This window comes from Podarcis tiliguerta (genome assembly GCF_965153285.1).
Source record: "Podarcis tiliguerta genome assembly, chromosome: 1".
NCBI lineage: Eukaryota > Metazoa > Chordata > Lepidosauria > Squamata > Lacertidae > Podarcis > Podarcis tiliguerta.
Genome location: NC_139534.1, coordinates 60,102,727 through 60,124,598, shown reverse-complemented (window position 1 = coordinate 60,124,598; position 21,872 = coordinate 60,102,727). Strand labels below are relative to the sequence as shown.

Here is a 21,872-nt window from a genome sequence, read left to right as displayed (position 1 = left end):
TGATGAGGACTGAGCATGCTCCATGGCCTCCATAAAATGTTGGGGTGTGTGTGGAAAACTAGGGGAGACATGAAATGGTCTGCTTGAGCCTCTTACATCATAGTACATACTGGAGTATTACACGGTTGGCTGTCTAGCTAGCTAAACCCTAAATAGGAATACTCGTCTTTAAAGGGGTAGAATACGCGGCAACATTTTGTCGCAGGTCCCGCTTGTTTCAGGGGGGCTGGGGGGGGGACCCGGCCTAACGAGTTACAAGAATCCGCAATGACCTACAAATCGCAATTGCAAAACTAGCCCTTAAGGATCGCGGCAGCGCGCATTTGTTAGGAAGGAACAGATCACAATGGACGCAGTTTCCCCGGGACGTCCCCAGCAAGCCCAAGCCGTCGCTTTGCTCGCCGCCTCCGCGCTGGCCGAGGCGGGGAAGCCCGGGGAAGCGGGAACTTGTGCAAGAGGGCGGGAGGGATCGGCCTCCTTTAGGGGAAGGAGGGCCTGGGAGAATTGGGCTGTTGCTTCGGCGGCAATGTGCAAACAGCGGGGGACTCGAACTGCGCCGCAAGCCGTTAGGAGGTCGACAAGCAGACCCGAAGGCTGCGATCCGGAGCGTGCTTACTTTGATTAGCAGTTGCCACTGAAATCAGCAGCCTTTACAAACTTTCCAGTAAGCACGGCGAGGATCGGAGTAGCCAGAAGCACCGGCAAAAGGCAAAATATGCTTGTCCGGCCCATGTCAGAACATTTTCTTGTCTGGAAAGCGGAGGAAAGGGCGGGAGGAAACAGGCCAGGTCGGGTGGCGCGTTTCGATTGAAACTTTTGTTTGGAAGCTCTTTTGCTTCTGCCGGGCTAGAGACCTACGTCACTGCTTAATCCGGGCAATTTCTCTGCTGGTTATCTGAAAACTTCATGCAAAGCTTTTCTCTTCCTGCTCCGGGCCCTAAGAAGCTGATCCTAAGTGCGGATACTCAGAAGCAAGCGCCGCTGCGTTCAATGGGGCTCACTTCCTGGTGAGTTATATGTAGCGTCGCAGCACAAGGCTGCAACCGTACGTTCCTTTCTTTGGCACGGCTGGAGTCTGTATTTTCAGTGCTAAACTGTTTCTTAGGAAATGTGTACTAATGACTAAAACCACCTTAGAGCCTTATTTCTCTTCACTGAAAAATCACAGCTAACCGCCCACCCCGGAATTAGGGAGAAAGACTTGACCTGAATTTCCTCCCTCCCGTTTTAGGAGCCAAGGACCCTGGTCCTTGGCTTCATCCTTTGGCCTCAGTAGCGTAGTGTGGGTTGTCAGCACCCGGGGCAAAGCAAGTAATTTGCACCCCCTAGCCCGTGGATTTTCGCCCCCTAACCCGTGGATTTGCTTCCCTAACCCTAACTCCCAGATGTTTCGCCCGGTGCGGCCGGCCCCCCCTGCACCCCCCACGCTACGCCACTGTTTGGCCTGACACTCGCCGCGCTTAATTTTGCACCCTCTTGGGTAATAACGGCATTGCTGCAGATTAACGCAATTGTTGATGAATTATTTCCACGACTTTCTCCATCCTATTTAATTCTGTAATGAAATAAACATTATCTCTGTCCCTGTCATGTGCTTTAGAGATGGGGGACATGTGGCTCTCCTGTTGTTGCTGCACTACAACTCCCATAATCCCTGACCGCTAGCTGATGGAAGTTGGAGTCCAGCAACAACTGGAGGGCCACAGGTTTTCCATGTCTCCTTTAGTTCTGGAGAACAGCGTTTAAAGCAGCGACAGCCTACATAGTGCTCCCTGGATGGTTTGGACTGCAACTCCCATTATCCCCATCATTGACTCTCTCTGCTAACTGGGGCTGATGGGAATTGTAGTCTGCAATATCTGGTGGGCACCACTTCGGCTACCACTACTTTAAAGCATGTTGGGAAACAGAATAGATTGGAATAGTTGCATTAACACAGCTACAAGAAATTGATTTCTAGAGGTGCCAGCATCTGTCCTTGAAAGATGCCGTGCATATTGTAAGGGAAAGTTTCAACAGGTTCCACTTCTGTCATTGCTGTGCAGCTATCTGTTAATTTATCACTTCCATACTGCTAAATCAGGGAAATCTCTCTGGGGAAATAATTGGAAGTAAGAGTGTGTGTGTATGGGGTGGGGGGTGCAGTCGCTCTGAGAGGGGACAGGTTTTTTTTAAAAATGGCTCTTTTGCCAAAGATTGGCTTTTTGCTTTTTGAAGGTTGTAACAGTGCCTAATGAAAGAATAATAAGGATAAGTTACACTTGAAGAAGAAAATAAGGGGTCACGTGAAAAAAAGCATTAGAGCTGTGGCGCTGTGCTGACTTGGGAGCAAGTCCCATGGAACTCTGTGGGGCTTGCTTCTGAGTAAATGTGCATAGGATTGTACTGTGTCAGTTGTATTCATCCTGGCATTTTTTAGTTGACTCCTCATCCACAGTTCCTAGGGAAACTGCGCCCAGATGTCAAGGATGAAAGTGCTCTAGCTTCCTGTAGATGGGTGGCATGTCATGCTGTTGTGAATGAAGCTGCACCTGTTTTTAAAAAATCACATTTGCACAGCTGGTTATCTTTATCGGTTCCCCATGTGTAAAATGCCATGGCATTGCCTGTGTGTTAGGGATGGGGATTTGGTACTCAAAGATCTTTAATTTTTCTATTAAACTTTTCTTGCTATATTGCTTGCAAATATCTAATATTCTTTTATTAAGATGCATTTATGTGGTTCTAAAGAGGAGGCAAAGAACTCTAATAGTACATGAAAGATGTAGAAACTTCAAAATGCAATCAGTTTCCCCACGCTGTCTTTCAAACGTCTATTCTTCCTTCCTAGTTTTATCAGCTTTGGGGCCCATTATATGCCTTAATATGCCACTTAAACAGCCTAGCCGGGGAAGGTGTTGTTCTGCCCTCATTTATGCTCAGTGCCTCAAGTACAGCTTCTGCTCTTTCCTTCATCTGGATGGATTTTGCGTGTGCACTGGTTCTTCAGCGTTTTGCTCCTCTCCCTCCATTTCTTCCCAGGGGCTGCCTCTCTCCTCCATCTTCCATTTCAATCCCTTGCGGTGCCACCGGTGCTCGTTTGGCTGGCAAGTCAAAACATGCGCAGCCCCTGGCAATGTGACACCAGAAGATGGCTGGGCCGCAGGAGCTTGGGGACCCTCTGGGGGAGGGTGCTTTGGAGGCCGAGGCACCTGCTAGTTCCTGCTTGGCTGGCAACAGGCTCAACTTAGACGTCTACCCAGAGGGCTGTCGCCTATTCCTCAAGCTGTATGAGAAGAGAAGGGAAGAAGTGGAGCAGGTGGAATTCTTGAGGCTGAGCTGCAATGAGGAACTTATCACTTCCACACTAAGCACCATTCCAGTCCTGAAGGGCTTAAAATCCCTTGTACTCAAAGGTAAACTGCATGCTTCTTTTCTCTTTCTGCCTTTTGACCGACTGTTTCACTTTTTAATTTATATTTCTCCCCTCGGTTTAGATTAGCTTTTAGGTTTCCTTCCCCGACCAAGCCCATCAAAATGACCTTAGGTCACTGTTCGTACAATGGTCTGACTCTGCTGCAATCCTATGCATTTCCCCACCTCAGAAGTAAGTCCCACTGTGTTCAGTGGGGCTTACTCACTGCCAGGAAAGTGCACGGTACAGTCCAAAACTTCAAACCTATGCACGCTTACCCAGGAATTGAGCATGGTGAGATTTACTTCTTAGGAAACCTGCAACGGGTGGGTCTTCACCCTCTTTTGGGAATGGGCCTGTTGTGTTTACTCACATGTAAACCCACTGTTTTCAATAGGACTTTCTCTTGTTGGAATGGACATGCGGCTTTCATTATCTTTGGCTGAACAAAAGTCAGGTTTTCCTACTGTATTCCTTCTGGCATTTGGCTTGGAACAGACCTTGTTTCAACAGTGAATGAAACGAGACTGCTTTCTGATCTTTAGTTGTGGAATGGGGCTTGCAGAAGTGAAAAATGATGATGACAGTTCCATATCTGTCAAAATGCAGAAAGTGCCAAATTGGGACAGTAGCTTCCCTTCTTACGATGATTATATTACAGTAGAGATGATTTACTCTGTGTCTATGTAGCAACATGAAAAAGCTTTTGGAGAGATATTTACTCTGATTTTTATATGTCTCATTTAAGCTGAGGGGGTCCTTTTCTTCTTCCTGTGATTCTCTCTTCATCACCCACTTTTTATTCTCACGCCACCTTCCCATAAACGGAAAGCTCTGTCCTCTTGCTCGTGTTGGGAATGAAATGGGCAGGCGACATAATTCTTCCATGTTGTGGGATTTTTAAAATACCCGTCAAAAGCACAGAAGGCAGGGGGTTCGATGTTGTGCTGTTTGCCTTTGCCTTCCTCTACCTAGGTCTAAGGGTCCCCACCCCCTAGCCATCTGTAACATGTGCACTAGATTTGGCCTGAAGTACTAACCATATTTACTCCAAAGTAAGTTCCATTGGAATCTGTGGGGCTTACTTCAGAGTATGCATACATAGGCTTGCATGGTTTTTTCAGAACAATAGGAAAAAGATCAGGCTGCAAATTGATAACCATGTTGAAATCGACAAGGCACGTTATATTGGCTAACACGTTTATGACAACACAAGCTTTTGTGGACTGGAGTCCACTCCATCAGATGACCTGTAAGGCATCACAAAATACACCCCCCCACACACACTTGTGGCAAACTATCTTGGCTACTCTTTGCCTTTTGAAATTGGTGTGGCATTCCCTTTAGGAATAAGCATGCGTGCCTAACTCTTGAACTGTTTTGATCTTTTTTTTGTTTCAAGTATCTACAGCAAAAACAGCAACTGTAGCTTTCATTAATGCAGCTAAATTAATACAGTTTCAGCTGGCCAACCTATTAAAAACCTAGGTTTCATTAGTACAGGTATTTATAATAACCATTTTATACTGAATATAAGCAACAGTAGCTGTGTGTGTGTCTCATAAGCAGCTGCAAGCTACCAATCTTGTTGCTTTATTATCGTTGTTATTATATTGGACTGAAAGCTAAGGGGCCAAAAAAGACACTTCTTTGTGAGTGTAGCATGTTCATCACTCCTGCTGTAGCCCTGAAAGCAAAAAATCCAGACCCACTTCCACTGACAGTTATCGGGTACCTGTAGTCTCTTCATGCCCCAAATCCTTCAGACTTCTTGTATTTTCAAATTATCTCTGTTCAGTCTTCCATATTGTTCCATTGGATAGCCATGTGCTTATATGAGGCTAGTTAACGGAGATCCTTGCAACGAGACTTTCTCTTCCTGCTTTTTCCTGGCCTGCAGGTGGACACACCAGAGATGAAATTGGCACTCCCCAGAGAGGGTTGGTGGCATCATTGCCGCAAGAGCTGGGGGAGCTAAGCCACCTTGCTCACCTGGATCTGGGCTTCAACAGCTTCAGTGCTCTGCCTCCCTGCATCACCAAGCTGGGCAGCCTCAGGAGCCTCCTGGTGAGTCACAACAGCCTGCAGGGGCTGCCCGAGGACTTTGGCCAGCTCAGCAACCTCACTTTCTTCTCCGCCATGAAGAACCAGCTCCAAGGTCTGCCGCAGAGCATAGGGGAGCTGGCAGCACTAGAAACACTGGACCTCTCTGAAAACGCACTGGAATCACTTCCCGAAGAGATTGGAAACCTGCAGAGTTGCACAGAGCTGGATCTCTCAGGGAACCTATTAACAGGAATCCCTAGCTCTCTTGGTAAGTTGTTCCCAGATGCAAGAGAAAGGGAGTAAATATTTTAAGATGCAATTTGAGACTAAACAAATTACGGGATTAAGGCTACGACACGTTCAGGGTCACATGGCATAGCTGCAGTTTTTCTGTGCAATTGCTAGGAAGTAAGTCTAATTTAACTCAGTGGGGCTTACTTTCACAGAATGAGCTTAAATTAGGTCATTTTTTATGAACATGAATACAAAAAATGCAAATATTTAATGAAACATATATAGACCTCTTCTCAGTAGGTGTTCTCAAAGTGGTTTACAATACAACTTTTTAGGAAACCCAGTAGTTATACAGTCTAAAATATTTAAAGTTGTTAAGATTTGCAATGGGAAACCCAGTCAGATGGACAAGGTATAAATAATACAATCGTTGTTGTTGTTGGGCAAGGTATAAATAATACAATTGTTGTTGTTGTATTCAGCCTGAAGCAAGGCACAGTCTTTGCAGCAGCACTGTCACGTTACTGATAACCAGAGTCCTGACTAAACAGGAAAACTTTTCTGGCCACTGTTTCAGATTTGGCAAGTCTGCAGCTGGTGGGTGTTGTATAGCTGCAGAGGGATCCACTGCTACTGATGGTGGTACCCACATAATCAGGATGTAAGTGTATTATAGCACAAAGGGAAGGAACCCTTTTTTAGCTTAAGGGCCATATTCCCCAATGGTCCACATTCCGGGGGCCGCATGACAGTGGTGAGCAAGGCTAGAGGTAATGTGTGTAGAGCAAGTGTTTCGACTCTTTGTACAGAAGGCTATGTTCCAGCCTTGCAAAAATCATAGGGATTTTACATGCACCTCCATACACACACCTCTTCACTATTGAGGTGAGCTACAATGCCAAGGGAATACTAGGATTAAGCCTGACTCCCCCTGACCTTTGTTAATTAGATTATTTATTACATTGTGTTCCTCGAATACCAGGCATGTCCCTTTTGGCTAGTACGAGAACCTTTCTATGGTAGACGTTTATGGTATGAGTATGCTGTATAAATTTTATATCTATCTATCTGTGCATGTCTGTATGCTTGAGGACTGGTTTTTATTGTGGTGGAAGTAAGCAAGACCCCGAGTTGTTTTCTTTTTTGTTATAGGGGATTTGCAAATTGTGAATGGGGGAGAGTTGCTTGCATATAAGGATTTACAAAGTGTAGGCTGATTCTCTCTCTTTCCCACTCCTGCTCTGACTTGCAGGCAATTTGCAGTCTCTGCGGCAGCTACATCTTCACAGCAATCTTCTGGTGACAGTTCCTGCATCCCTGGCCGGCCTTCACAACTTGTCCAGGCTTGATCTGCAAAACAATAGGCTGCGCAGCATCCCCCCAGAGATCCAGAGCCTCCCCTTCGTGCACCTCCGTGGTAATCCTCTAGGAGAGCCAGAGGTGCCACTGCAACCAGGTTAATTGCTTTTCTTCTGTCTGATTTGTTTAACAAGCTGCTCTAACTGGCGACAGCAGCTCTGCGTTTTTTGTGAGATGTGTGTAGACACAGCTGCAATTGCAGCCCTTACAACATGAAGGACTGATTGAAAGACCACCTGGTTGGTTTTCACAGACACAGCTGAGCCCCCTTCAGTCATTCTTCTCCATCCCATCAAAATTGCCTGGATAGAAAAAGTTGGGCTTTGCCCTTAAGCTCCGCTGCTGCTGCTGTGTCCTCTCCTGGCCCTTTCCCCACCATCCAGGGAGCCTGCCCTATGAGTATAGGCTTCTCATGTGACCCAGATCCAGGGCTTTTTTTCAACTGGAACTCACTGGAGCTCAGTTCTGGCCCCTCTCAGCTGGGAGCCATTGCCACTCTAAGAGAACAAGGGAGGCACTCATGGTGAGTTCCAGCACCTCTTTTTCTAGAAAAACAGCACTGCCCAGAACTACATGTGAACAGGGAGTAAATCACGTGGGGAGCGCATTTGCCTACAGCATGCTTCCTTCTTCAGACCTTCCCAGCCAATGCATGGGGAGCGAGGGTTGAGGGGGGCAGCAAGCTTGGCCCTGCTCCTCCCCTCACATTACTGCGACTACAAGAGGGCACATCATCCGAAGTGGACTCAGATTCAGCTCAAAATGAGGCACTGCTGAAAATAAGAGAAGGCTGCTAAGAAGGGTGGGCAGACCTTAAAGCCAAAAGAGAGACCAATTTGAATGCAAATTGCCTTAAATTTTCCTGGGTGTTTCTCTCAGGCACTCTAAAGCCAGGTTTGTGGTGGGTGACTTTGAAGCAAATGGGTTGATTCACTGGTGACTTTACTTACAGTCGCTGATAAATGAAAATCGCCATTACCCTTAGACAGGCGTTGCTTGTGAATGTTACTTTCTCATAGGACGGGGGTCACCAATCTGGTGCCCACAAAGACTTTCATGGGTACTTCAGGGCAGATGTCCCAGTCTCGTGAGTTTTCATGTTGAAAAAGGAAAGTCAGTCTGTAGCCCTCTTAGAAAAAAAGTTGTGAGGTAAAATGGGCAGGTGCCTTCCAAGCAACATCTGTGGCATGCGAGTGAATCTGGTGTGGCACTTTGTATATGTTCCTGGTTCTGAGGGGTGCTCCCTATTGCTATAGACAGCAGCCACATCCCTCTGTGTGTGTAAGTAAAACCTATATAGCATGACAACGTCTGTAATCATGACCGGCAGAACATAGCTGTCTTCCCATGGTTAGCATAAAGTTGTCAGGGATGGCTGCCTCTCTAGTTTTGTGTAGTGCATTGCAGCCATTTTGTTTTGCCCTGCTCTGCCAACAGCTATTTTGTGACTCTCTCAACATTTGAAATGTGCCCACCAATCCATAAATGTTAGTGACCCTGTCATAGGTTTTATTTTGAAATTCTGGTGGGAGTTCATGTCATAGAAATCATGGTTTAATATTCAAGTGGTGAAATATTTGGGGCTGGCCCTGTGGGAACAAGGCATCAACAACAACAATTTTATTATTTATACCCCGCCCATCTGTCTGGATTTCCTCAGCCACTCTGGGCAGCTTCTATCACATATAAAAACATAATAAAACATTTGACTAAAGCATTTGTCTTCAACGGGTGGAGCAGGACCTACCGCTGGTTTGAGAGCTGATCAAAGGGGAGTCACAACAGTAGCCCTCCCACCATACAAATATATGATAAAGAAAGAATTGAGGCCCAAGTGCATGTTTTTGATTTGAAAAAGTTGAAGACTACTATACTCATTCCTACAGAAGCACTTAACATGTTCTGTTTATATTCATGTAAACTTTGTTTTCTGACTTGTTGCAGACTCAAACTCAAGGCCAGAAAAATTACAAAGACTATTCCTTGAAGCTGGTGAGGATAGGTATTTCACATACTTTTTTTGGCCGGTGTCTTTCTGTACTATTGTCATGTCAGAATATCTTCCTAATTCACTTTTGGCATAATATTCTCCTTGCTTCCCATGGCTCCTGGGAGGGAGGGATATACATCTAATACTAATAATAATTAATTGTACTGTGATGCCTTGTTCAGTTGTTGATGCAGGGGTAGTTTCTGTGGGTTAATCATCCCCGTTTTTTTACAAATGAGCCAAGCTGGATTTCTAAAAAGAAACTGGTTGCAAGTTAACTATCAGTGGCAAACTCATTGAAGGGAGCAGGGCAGGCACCACCAAGTAACATCTCAAAGCAGCACTGAGGGACATGGGTCTTGGGTCCCTGTTTCTTATGGGACTCTTGAGTGTGGAACAGCGGCCACTGTCTTTGTTGTTGTTGGTCATTCTGCAGTCGGAGTGCCATCACTGTTTTAATCTTTGGGATGTTAAGATTGCTACTAGTCCAGTAGTAGCAATCATCACCAGATAAGCCTAGAGGGGGCTCATACATCCAAGGGCCAAGGGCCCCCTCATTCCTGGAGCCTGCAAGAGGGACCTCTGCATACCAGCCCTGAAAGAGGAAATAAGCAAGGAAAATATCTGAGAATAGCAAGGATATGCTTAGTTTTAGTTTCTTATTTTACTTTGTCACTTTTATATCCCACCCATCAACTTTGCAAAAACAGAGTGGCTAACAATATGCCATATCAAGAAAAAATTACATCAAGTAGCAGTGTTGGGAAAACATTTTCACCTTGTGCCCAACTGAGGCCAATGTGGGGAGACAATCAAATTCCATTCGGGAGGGGGTGTCATAATTAGCTGCAAGGGGGCACCACCAAGAATGCCCTGTCTTCTATCATTGCCCACCCAGCAGAAGCTAAAGTTGGAATAACAAACAGCTGATCCCGAGCAAATCTTCATAGATGGGTAAGGCTGAGGCAGTACTGGAGGAAGTGCTCTCCTGGGTACTTGGGTCCCAAATTGTTTAGGGCTTGTATTGGGTCTGGAATGTCACAAGTCACAAGTGTAAGGGATTTGAGTACCAGAGTAAAGTGATTCCACGCCCCCCCCCCAAATAACAGCCAGGTAGTTGCAATTTCCAAACTCTGCACTCAGACATGGCTAGGAACAGCCATATCAGTCATTCAGTCACCCTGCAAATATTCTAGAAATGGAACCTAGATGCTGTTGAAGGTGATGAGGCTATCTGATCATTTGGAGCAATTATGCAAAACTCAGTTACCACAATCAGGGTCCCAGGGAGAGCAGGGAAGGCCATGGGATTGGAGTAATCTGGAGTCTGGATGCAGCTAAGCGAAACACAGTGTAGCCAAGCCTTAGAACTGTATCTAGAATTCTGACAGTCTATAGATATTTATAACTCAGAACTTTGGAGTAAAGAGGACTGTAACGTTGAAGAAACATCCGTGCTTCTCTTTGTATCTTCTAAGCTTTACTGTGACCCCTGAAGGCTGCAGAGTTTTCCTAGCTTGTGGTGTCCAGTTTTGCTTCCCCTTGGGTGCCACCACCACTTCGGTAACTATCCACTTCCAAAAGCACTCCCCTGACCCCCAGTGGGTAAAGCTGAAGGACCATGACATCCTGCTGAGTGAAGTCCTGGAGCTGCAGCCTCATGGGATTCATTTCCAGAAGGTAAGAAGAGCTCATGAAGTCATAAAGGAGTTTAGGCTAGAACTGCGCTAATTCCCCCAAATCTTTCAACTTGGGCACTGGCATGGGGGGAAAGAAGAAGAAGAAGAAGACTGGCCTGCCAAAAAGTGGCCACTGAGAACCCGGTGTATTAAATGTGATAATGGCTGGGTTGCTTGCAAATCACCCTTTGTGGCATTTAGGCTGCTGCCAATAAGGTTCAGCTTAATCAAATGCGAGTTCCATCAGGAAAAATGGCCCAGGACAACCATTCTGCTTGTGAGATATGTAGAATGTGGGAATAAGATAAACAGAGTTCTAGTTTGGGTAGGACCTTTCCTTTTAAAAAAATCAACAGCTGAAAAGGTATTTAATAATATAATCCCTCCCTTTTGCCTTATGTTTTAAGAATAGTAAAACAATTAAGCACATTATAAAACCTACACAGATTTGCATGCAAATATTATGAAACAACCAGGAATTCAAATAAATAAATAAATCACAATTAGCCATTACATGTTATTCATTTACTTAGGCTGAAGGCTGAGGGTGACAGATTATAGGTGCTAAAAATGAATTGCACTAAATAAATGTCATCAAATTTCCTATCTCTCTGGCTGTTTAGCCCTGGCCCCTGAAACTCAGCAATTGTGTTCTTGCATGTTGTATGCATTGCACCTTCTGTGCTTTCCAATCACTGTTGCGTGCAGCATCCCCAGTTAAAGAACCAGTACAGGTCTGAAGGTTGGCTGGAAGTGTTTAGAAGTTCTTTTTCGGTTCACCATGCAATAAAACCGATCTCTTACTACTAGCATGTCTGTGAGCTATGTGGGAACTGCTGCGTTTCCCCCAATCTTGACGCTGTAATATGCAACCTTCCATGCTGTTGCCCTCTCCGCTTCCTCTTTATGAGGTACAGCAGAAATGAGACACACTAACAACCTTCACTTGCTCTCCACATCCTCCCCAATGGCTGTCGGCTCCTGAGGTCCTTCTCTTGCTCCCTGGAGTTATGGAGATGTTTCCTTCTCGGTGGTTAACTCATGGAAATTGTCTTGTTATGTCTTGTGTTCTTCAAGGAGGTGCTGATCTGGCTGCCATATGCCTCCACGCAGTACCTGCATGACCGTGAGATTGTAATTCGAACCTTCAGTGGGCAAAATTGGAGTGACTTGAAAACCAGAGTGGAATGGAAAGAAAAGCCAAAGGTAGGCCACGAAGTGCAACGGGTTGGAAAACATGCCAGTTACCTCACTTCTCAGCGAGTTCTTCCTTGTATCAGTTGGGTGCCATATTAAATTCCTGCTGGAAGCTTGGAGGGAGGGCTGAGCTGTAATCTGCAGCTGCTTTCTCTTCAGTTTTGCCATGTGTTTTCCCCTAGAGATTGTAATACACATCACCCACTCTGTTAACTCATTAAGGTCCTGCTCCTAGGCATGCTAAGTAAGTCTTTTACTTGGTTTTATTTGCAACTGAGATGGGTGGCCTTTCACAGAGAGCCAGCATAGTGTTTTGGTTAGGCAGGGGAGACTCAGGTTCAAATCTCCACTCATTGGTGAAGCTCAGTAGGGGCCAGTCACTGTCTTCTAAACCCAACCTACGTGACAAGATTGTTGTGAGGATCAATTGGATAGGGCAACAATCATGTGTGCCACTTTGAGCTCTTTGGCAGAAAGGTTGGTTATATGTGTAGTACCGTTAGGAATTGCATTCTCATTTGTTGGCCTCTCTGTTCTGTGTACTGCCAAAGAGAGAGAGCTTTTAAGGGAAAGTTCTGTAAGTTAGTAGGTCTGTCAAACACAAATTGGACAAATTCAGATGTGATGATTATGAATGATCAACATGCTTGAGCTAGTTATTTCTGTGAGTCAGCTAGCTGTTTCATCATCTGAACCAGCACGCCCAGATTGCAGAGGAAATGTCCTAGTTTTCTTAAAACCAGAGTTTCCCGGTTTGAATGCCGCAGGGAACTCTGGTTTAAGAAAGCAGGAAGTCTCTTCTGAAGCTGGGTGTGTGAGATGAGGATGAAGGGGCACACTCAAGCTTGTTGCTCATTATGTACAACCCAACAGGCTATGGCCTGTTGTTGGAAGTGGCCCTGTTACATTTGAGCCAGGCCAGTTCGTGGATATTTGTAAGGAGTATAAGACCTGCGCTCATTTTCAGTGCCTGATTCCCTCTGTTTAAAGTATTGTTGTATGTTACAATGGTGCCTGTCATTCCTTCCACACCCTCTGACAGAAGCATGTGGCCTGCTGCAGCGTCCCTCACTTCTCCTGGTTCTTGGTTGTCTCTCGACTTGTGGAGAATGAATGCAGAGTCCCTCAAGAGGGAGCCTTGCTTTTTTCAACTGTCGATCCCAACATCAAAGTGACCTTTCCCCCTGGCGTGACTGAGGAGACGAGAACAGTGAAGCTCCAGGTAAGCCTCTGCCCAGGAAGCCTAAAGAGTCCAGAAATGTATTCAAAGATTGGAGATTTAATTTTTTTTAAGTCTTATTCCAGTCAAGTTGCACAGTTTAGGTCATGAGTGCCTTAATGTTGCCCTGGTGTTATAAAATCAAAAAGACATGCCCTGAAAGAATTTTGGAAGCTCCTATTTGACTTATACAGTCACTGCTCAAATAATTACTTTTAGGAATAAAACTATTGACACCTGTGGCTGGAATCTTTCCCAATATTGCTTCTGAGTGCAGCCTTTTCCACAGTGTTAGATCCCTCTTTGGTGGGACCCTTCACTTTCAGGACCATTTTTTCAAGACATTGATAGCTGCTGTGGGAAGGGGAGTCTACAAAGTCCATTGCTTGTGTAGGAAACCCCCACACTACCTGATGGAGCCAATTCCCCCCCCCTTTTTTTAAATGTTCAGGTGCTGCCCGTGTCTTCAGAGGACCTACAGGAGATCACAAATGATCCTGAGACGGTTGCTAGCCCCCTCCTCTGCCTCTCCCAGAATTCCAGCATCGACTTCCTTCAGCCTGTAAAAATTCAGCTCCCTCTGCCCCCAGGAGTCACAGGTAGGTTTGATCTAGAAATTCCCTCAGCAGAAGGGTTTTGACAGAACTGTTAATGCTTCCTTAGAATTACCACACCTGAATTTCACAGGCAAGTTAAATTTGCAAAACGTTGGTACAATTAAATGCGCTTTCAAGCTGGACAGTTAATCTTCTGTTGAGGAAATTGGGTTGTGCAAGTATAGTGCACTATAACACACTGAACTGCAAGGTGCTCTTGTTTATTCTGGGTCACGCCGCCCCAGTCATTTCACAATTTCACATGTTCCATTGATAATCCAGTGCCGAAGGCCTTCTGGCGGTTCCCTCATTGCGAGAAGTGAGGTTACCGGGAACCAGACAGAGGGCCTTCTCGGTAGTGGCACCCGCCCTGTGGAACGCCCTCCCTTCAGATGTGAAGGAAATAAGTAGCTATCTTATCTTTAAAAGACATCTGAAGGCAGCCCTGTTTAGGGAAGCTTTTAATATTTAATGCTGTATTGTTTTTAACACTCGATTGGAAGCCGCCTAGAGTGGCTGGGGAAACTCAGCCAGATGGGCAAGGTATAAATAATAAATTATTATTATTATTATTATTATGGGAACAAAACCTCATCCATCCTGATTATGCACTGAATATAGTTTGTCCTTGAGGTCTGTAGATAACAGCATATTTTTTTTGGTCCACAGGTCTGACCCTGGATCGCTCCAGGGTGCATCTGCTGCACAGTGACTGGAATGCTCAGAACTGGAATGACATCACCAGTCAGGTGGTGCTGGAGTTCACCCACCTCTATGCTTTGTTTGAAGTCACACACTTCTCCTGGTGAGTTGACCCAGGAGGCACACTTCATACATCTTCCTGGGCCAGCAAGAAGAGAAGGTTCCATCTCTTCCTGCCCTCCATACACATTATATATAACATAAGAACTGGGAGCTCCACAAAGAAGAGACCATATTCATCCAGTTGTTTCCTCTTTCCTCTGAACAAGGGGTGGGAGTGGGCAGTCAACAGTAAGATATTTGTTTAGTATTCTTTGTTAAATGGTCCTCGGTTCCTGCTTCTCCACCAGGCAAGAAGGATCATATTGGGCTTATATGAGCCAGGCTGCAGATCTGATTCTGGTTCTTACTGATTTCCTGCAGTGTATACTTGAACGTAGTCCAACTCAGGCTATTTGTGTCTTTCTAGAACATTTAGCAAAGAATACAGACACAGAGGAATGCAATCTTATAGGTAACCAGGTGTGCTGGACAAAATTTATAGTATCATAATGGCTTGTTCATGTTGCTGATTCACTCAGACATGGAGAATGTGAGTTGATCACATGAAGGCTGGCTTTGTATCTGCAGGGAAGCAGATGTGCTGATGCCTCATGCTTCACAGTAAACTCAAATGCACCGTGGCACTTGATCCATCTGCTTTTAGATGCTTTGCTGCGGAATAGTAGATACTGGGATTGAGTTCAGAGTTGTGCTCAGGGTGAAGAAATTGCATATGTATTTCATCATGAATGCAGATCAGCACAGGCACATTCAACTCATCACGCTAAGTATTGTACCTTGTGGAATGATCATGTTTTGTTTTGTATGTGTATTCAATAATGAGATTCACAGCTTCTTCCTTTTCCTCAATCACACATCATTTCCTTGCTTTTGGCAGGTATTTAAATAGGTGAATCAGATTGCCCCTACTGGGGCGGGGGGCGGGTCTGTTTTCTGTATCATCTGTTCAGTTTTCCTTTGACATAGAAGTGCACTTGCACACCTCCATATGTTTCTTCTCGCATAGAGAAACAGAACTTTGCACTCATGCCACCCCCATTTGCAATATATGTGCTCACAAGCGAAAAAAGCAAACAAATCAAAATGATTTTGCAAATCCCCACTCTTTCCCCCAGGTACTGGTTGTGGTGCACCACCAAGACCTATATCGGTGGCTTTGCCAAATATGTCTATAAAAGGTTGCGCATGTACCAGGTGAACTTCATAGCTCTGCAGAGGAAGAAAGATCCCGAGCAAGTCTTGCTGCAGTGTGTCCCAAAGCACAAGGTAAATTGTCCACTGTCCTGGTTTCGTGTGTGTACATGCGCATGCAGTAGTGCCCATCCGCTCGTGATCTGCAAGCATGAAATGCAGCCTAGAACTTATCTATGTTTAGAGCAACTCGTAACCCACCAAACTAAACATATCCCTCTGGTCACCAGGGGATCAGTAAGCCGCTCGCTGTTGCTCTCTTCCTGGATTGCAAAAAAAAGAGGAGGGCACAAGTTGTGCAGGGCTGGAGCAGAAGCTGTGCTCACTAGCATGAGCCATATAATGCATGGAATCCAGAGAGACCTTTCTGGGTTTGAAGCCGGGTGGGTGGGAACCAGCTGGTTGTAAGTAGAGCCTGCTCCCATGAATACTTGAGATTGGTTCTGTGCGTTATTTTATAATAGGCTTCAGTAGAAGTAAGAGCAGCAAGCATGGCGGGAGCAGGAAACATTGGCTAGTGCAATCTACAGTTTGCTGCAACAGGGTGAACGAGCCCAGCTTAGGTGTTCAGCTTGGCATGAGTCCTCATAATGGGGGTAACAGAAGCAAATAAAGCAGCAAGAATGGCTGGGGTAGTGCAGCAGAAGCTACCCTTTCAACACTGGATGTCACTGTCGTTTGCAAAGGATGGGTGTAGCAGGGTGGCAGTGAGTTCAGGGTTTTATGGGTGCACTAGTGCGCCCAGTCTGGTACCCCTGCTGGTGTGCCCACGGAACCTAGACCTTGCTACTAGCAGGGCAAGTGGGGTCAGGAGGGTGGTTCTGCAGCACCGCACCAGCTGCTCTTGAGTTTACAAAGCTTCTCCCTCGGAAACCTTCATCCTCCCATTGAAACCGCACAAAGAGTAATGAAATGAATTGGCCCTGTGAACCCCCAAGATCTATTTCTTAAAAAATCTCTATCCTGGATGTCTTGTAGGTTGATCCTGTTTTGAAAAGGCTCCACGACAGATACCGAGGCCCTGAGCCATCGGACATGGTAGAGATGGTTGAAGGGGAGCAGTTCTTTGCAGCCTTTGAACGAGGCATCAGCATTGATGCAGGTAAAGTGCAGCAGAGCCCGCTTGTGTAAATACCCCTGAAGAACAAAGGGACTTGGCCCTTGCCCACCATCCTCAAATCTGTTGACCCAAAGGGGTCTTCTGAAAGGAGGAGGCTTTTTCAGGGCTTAGACGTGATTGTGCAGCCACAAGCTTAAGTCAGACTTGCTCATAAACCTACAACCATTACCAGCTTGCACTTCTTAAAAAACCCCAAGCCTTCTAAAAGAGTAATAGCAGTACCTTTTGATTTTTGTGCTGGCCACTGAATAGGGGAAGCCCCCTCCTTGGCTAGCATTGAGATGCTAATGTAAGATAAGGCACCATGTTTTCCTGGCCTTTGCCTGTCAGAAGGGGTCTGCAGGAAGGGCTGTGGTGTCTGCTCAGCAGGTGATATTCTCTTGCATTGGGCCATAGTGGGAAATCTCCCAAACCAGTCAGTGAAGACAGATCATCTATCAGTGAGTACGTCCATGCAAAACCATTGATTTTCTCATTTTCGCCGGCCAATTAATGATGCAGAATCGGGGGGGGGGGGGGACGGGGACTGAATTATCCCAGATCCTCATCTTGCCCCAACGGGCCAACTTTGACAGGTGGGCAGGACCCTATTTGTCTTGTTGTCCCTTGATTTTTAGCCTCTTACAGCACTGTAGCTTAATGCAAACTGATGCTTTGCCTGCATTGCCCCCAACTTAACTCAGACCGCCCAGACTGCACTGACGGAAGGATTTCGTTCAGCTTTTTCTCTCACTTGAAAAACGTGAAGGAAGTCTACATCACCTCCGAAGTGGACAGGAAAAGCAAATCTGTGAAAGGGCAGGTACATCAGTTTCTCCTTCTTGGCCCCAGCAAGGTTTCCCATGATATATTCATTTATAATACATATCTTAATAAATGGACACATCTCTCATTAACAAATGTATTCCTTTTCCTCATTGTCCTCATTCCTAATCATGTGCCAGTTCATAAACAGGGTTACTTATCTTCTCTGAGTCCATGGCCACAATCCAAAACATGAGTGTACTTAAATCCTGCTGAAATTCAAAACATGCAAGCCCTATTTGCAAAAGGCTTCAATGACTGATGGGGTCCAGGTAGGGTCTCCTGCCTAGTCTTGCCAAAACGCCTTCACTTTTCCAAGCATCAAAACTGTTATAAAACCTCAAATATTGGTGCCAAAATAAACCAAGCAAATTTAGCTAGCTATATTTTCCAAGAAAGCTCTCTTAAGCAAGCTGAGAGATCATAAATTTTAGTACGTGTTGTGTAACTTGTTCCAAAGAAGATCATAGGCATAAATTAGATTTAGTTTCATCATTTTGTGCCTGGATAGAACATAATCTTCTCTGGCATATAAATTCAATGGTTTTGGTGGGGCAGAGGAGGGCAAGTGGGGAAGGTGCCAACTCTGGCTTACTGACTTCGAAGAACATAGCATGAATCCTCTGAAATCAGTGGAGGATGCACTTTATTGCCCTTAATAACTGTGCTAGGAGGAACAAGGGGAAATGGTGGAAGGACCCTGAGGGACAGGCAGGGAAGTAAAGATCACCCAAGGTGAGAGACTGGGAAAAGAGAGGAGAGCTCCCAGGCGTCTGGCTGGCTGGGATTAAGAGTTACTTCGGATAGAGGGAAGATTCTGTATTTGTGCACCATTTTTAGATATCCTGCTGCTGATTTTCTCCTCCCTTATTTTTGTTATGCTGTGGCAGTTAAGAGAATCTGTATTGTATGTGGGTCTGTAGTCTACGATGTGTTTCCTATTATTATAATTGCATTTGTGTAACTTTTTTGATCTTTTAAGGTTTCCTTTTACCGAGGTGCTGTTCCAGAGGACGTTCCTGAAGAGGTTACCAAGAGGAGGAAAGGCCCTGATTCCCATTGGCTAGCCACCTTGCCAATCAAGCTACCCGTAAGTTGCCTAAGATCCCTGGTTCAGTCCCCAACAGCTCCATATAGGGCTGAAAATGTCTCTTGTCTGAAGCCCTGGAGAGCCACTGCCAGTCAATGGAGACAGCACTGAAGTAGATGGATCAATGGTCTGACTCAATATATAGTAGCTTTCTATGTTCCTAAGTGGAGAGATCATTGTGGCAGGTTCGATTGCTGTGTTGCTGGTTTTTCTTGGCCCATGAATAATAGACATATGTGCTTTTTTTATTCTGTTTTGCCAGAAATTGAAATCCCAGGGGAAGGAGCAGCCTACAACCCCAAATGGCTTTTCTCTTCCCCCTCTGAATTTGGGGAATGCTGAAACTGGCTACTTGACCCAGGCCAACCTACTTGCCATTGCTGGGCGTGTTGGAGCTGATTGGCCAACGATTGGCTTAAACCTGGGTTTGTCTTACCAGGAGGTAGAGCAGATACGATACAATTACAGGTGAGTGAGGCTGAATCTAAAACACTGCCAAAACAGCCAAATAATGATGGAGCAGGCTCAGTAGTTGCAGAATATTGAACATCAGTTGAGAAAGAAAAATGAAACACTAATTATTTTGACCGGAAGGCAGGGAGTCCTTGAGCTCCTTACCACATAATATAACAGGAATGGGAAACTCCAGATGTTGGTGGTATTCAGCTCCAGCCAGTACAGCCTGTCGTCAGAGATTCAGGAAGTTGTTGTGTAGCAACATCTGAAGAACTTTGCTAGCATATAGCAACAGCCTAGAGGGGAGGGTGTGACTGGCTGGCACCCTGAACAAGAGCACTCCAACACTTGGTAGCAGGTCTTAGATGCTTCACATTTTTTTCTTGCAGAATTTGTTTTGTCTCCCTCCCTCCAAACCTCAGAGAATGACTGGAAAGCGAAACCTGGGATTTGCAAAATATTGGGGTGGCTGGCAATAGATGGGTGGAGGCCAGGACTGAAAGAAGTGAGGGGCTGGAACTTTTGATGAGTGCAAAATCCAAAACCATAATCCTTCTGGTCTTTAGACAATTATAGAAAATGTCTGTGAGCTTCCATGTCCCCTCCTCTGCCCCATAAGGACTGAAGCTTGTTTTTAAAGCACGTGTGATTTCTCAGGTGGTGCTAAATTAGGTAGAAGAACCTGCAGCTTTGATCATGCCGACCTTTCTGTTTCCGTGTCCCCTGCTCTACAAAGGCAGTTGGTAGGCTTCTGGAGAAGTGGTTGGGTTGCTGCCTAATCTGAAATTTATTTTTCCAACGGTTGCTAATGAAACACATCTTAGGATTTTATTGTTTTATACTTTGTGTGTTTCGAACTATTGGAAGCTGCCTGGAGCAAATGAAAAGGCATATTGTAAAATATTTCAATGAGACTCACCATTGTGTGGTGCGCCATCTGTATTTTCCAGAGACGACCTCGGTGCTCAGGTTCTGCATATGCTCTTCTCCTGGGCTCAGCAAAATGAAAAACACCCCGACTGTGTCGACAAGCTGATCAGCGCCATGAAGGAGAGCGGCCGCCAAGACATAGCAGATGAGATCACAGCCATCATTGCGCTGGGAAGGCAAAAGTACAGGGAGTCCATCAGGAGAGTGGGCCTAGACCAGGAGAGCAGCACCGAAGACTCTGCCATTGCCATGGTGTAGCTGCCAGCAAGAGGCCTCCATTGCCTTGCTGTGGCTTGCATTGGGCAGGCAGGAACCAGGCAAAGGACTGGCAGTGGATCCGTGAGGGAGCTCAGGCTGAGGACTGTTGACAACATGCTTGGTCTCTTGTCAAGCCCCCAGATGTTCTCACCCAGGGCTGCTAGAATGAGAATGACCTGCCGAACATTAATGACGCAGAGACATGCTGAGCCCTAAATGTTGCCACTTTGGTGACTTATTTATTTCATGTCCACCACTACTCCTATAAGGGGGAAAAACCATCTGTGATCTGTTGTTAAATTCAAGATGGTTTCTGTGGGTGTCACCATGCCCTCAGACACCCTCCTTGGTTCTTGGCAAGGCCTCCTGCCCCTCCTAAATTGCATTCTGATTCTTCCATGGGGCTCAGCTATCTGGAAAACAGACGCTACCTCCCTCTTAGTACTCCCCCACCCTGTATGCTTGTGGGCCCCACAGTGGGGTGCTTGGCCTACTTTTTTTGCTTGGCCAATAGTTTGGTGTGTGTGTTGCCTGCTTTTTTGGGTTGGGTGTTGCCTACTTTGTCTCCAATTTTGTTTTTTGGAGGTGGCAATTGGTATTTTGCCTCATGTTTTGAGGGGGAGGTTTCCTGAGCATTGGCAGTTTTTCTTCTGTGGAATGGGTATTTTGTGGAACCTGTAGAAGAAATTCCACATAGTTCTAAGAAGTTTGTTCTCTCAGCACAAGCGCTTCCTCTTGCCTGATGGGATCGTGTCTCTCCTCCCCTATTTGCTGTTTCTGGGGATTCTCCTTACCCAATTGGGAGGGGGCATGGGGAAGGGGAGGAAAGCCTCATTGTGCTAACAGAAGGCCTTGTGTGGGCTTCTGGTAGCAGGACCAGTTAGTTAAATCTGGCATGATGACATTTTCTTAGACTTCCAAATCTACCCCTTGGCTCCAGAAAGGTTGGAGGGCCTTGCTCAAAGAAGATTCTCTTGTATTCCCCCCAACATGCATGGCTTTAGATTTTATTTTAATAACTGAAGGATCATGGGATTTGGGAACCAGGAAAAGTGACATGTGCCTGCTATCTGCTATCAGACTTCACAGCTGGTTCACTTGGGGAAGGACTCTGGGCCTACTACTTACACTCTCAGTTGGGGGAACTGTTGCTATGCCTTGTTATTAACTGCCAGTTTCTTCTGGTCTCGGCTGCTATCTCTCAACCTAGCCTACCTCACAGGATTGTTGTGAGGATGAAATGCAAAAGCATTGAGCTGCTTGGAGGAAAAAGGCAGGGCACAAATGAAATAAAAACAAAATTCAAACCTACACATTGTCACTGGTCGTAAATGTGGGATGCATGGCTGTTTGAGGAGGATAGGTTTCAGCAACCCTCACCTCTCAGTACTTATGCCCTCTGGACCTTCAGGGACATGCTGCTGCTATGCTCAGTGTCAGGCTGGTAATAATAATAATAATAATAATAATAATAATAATAATAGTTGTTGTTGTTGTTGTTGTTGTTGTTGTTGTTGTTGTTGTTATTTATACCCTGCCCTCCC

General features: G+C 45.6%; 1 protein-coding gene across 3 annotated transcripts; it reads left to right on the top strand.

The window, feature by feature from the left end:
• Positions 1 to 284: 284 nt before the first annotated feature.
• Positions 285 to 21,639, top strand: PIDD1 (p53-induced death domain protein 1). 3 transcript variants are annotated; one of them, XM_083445979.1, is made up of 16 exons: positions 285 to 1,007; positions 3,022 to 3,395; positions 5,295 to 5,708; positions 6,927 to 7,130; positions 8,978 to 9,035; positions 10,502 to 10,703; positions 11,780 to 11,908; positions 12,942 to 13,121; positions 13,570 to 13,717; positions 14,384 to 14,519; positions 15,595 to 15,745; positions 16,649 to 16,772; positions 17,474 to 17,592; positions 18,577 to 18,684; positions 18,947 to 19,152; positions 20,091 to 21,639. In XM_083445979.1, the coding sequence occupies exons 2-16, from the start codon at positions 3,131 to 3,133 to the stop codon at positions 20,326 to 20,328; spliced, it is 2,682 nt and encodes an 893-aa protein (XP_083302105.1). In that variant the 5' UTR covers positions 285 to 1,007; positions 3,022 to 3,130; the 3' UTR covers positions 20,329 to 21,639. The 3 variants fall into 3 exon arrangements, with proteins under 3 accessions (XP_083302105.1, XP_083302107.1, XP_083302106.1); XM_083445980.1 differs by having other exon boundaries at positions 607 to 732; XM_083445981.1 differs by lacking the exon at positions 6,927 to 7,130 and having other exon boundaries at positions 505 to 1,007.
• The last annotated feature ends 233 nt before the right edge of the window (positions 21,640 to 21,872 follow it).

Excerpts from the sequence above, each read along its gene's own strand:
- PIDD1 (XM_083445979.1), top strand. The coding sequence starts at position 3,131 with ATGGCTGGGCCGCAGGAGCTTGGGGACCCTCTGGGGGAGGGTGCTTTG. Across the intron at positions 14,520-15,594 it reads GAAGTCACACACTTCTCCTG|GTACTGGTTGTGGTGCACCA; the intron begins GTGAGTTGACCC and ends TCTTTCCCCCAG. Across the intron at positions 15,746-16,648 it reads AGTGTGTCCCAAAGCACAAG|GTTGATCCTGTTTTGAAAAG; the intron begins GTAAATTGTCCA and ends GATGTCTTGTAG.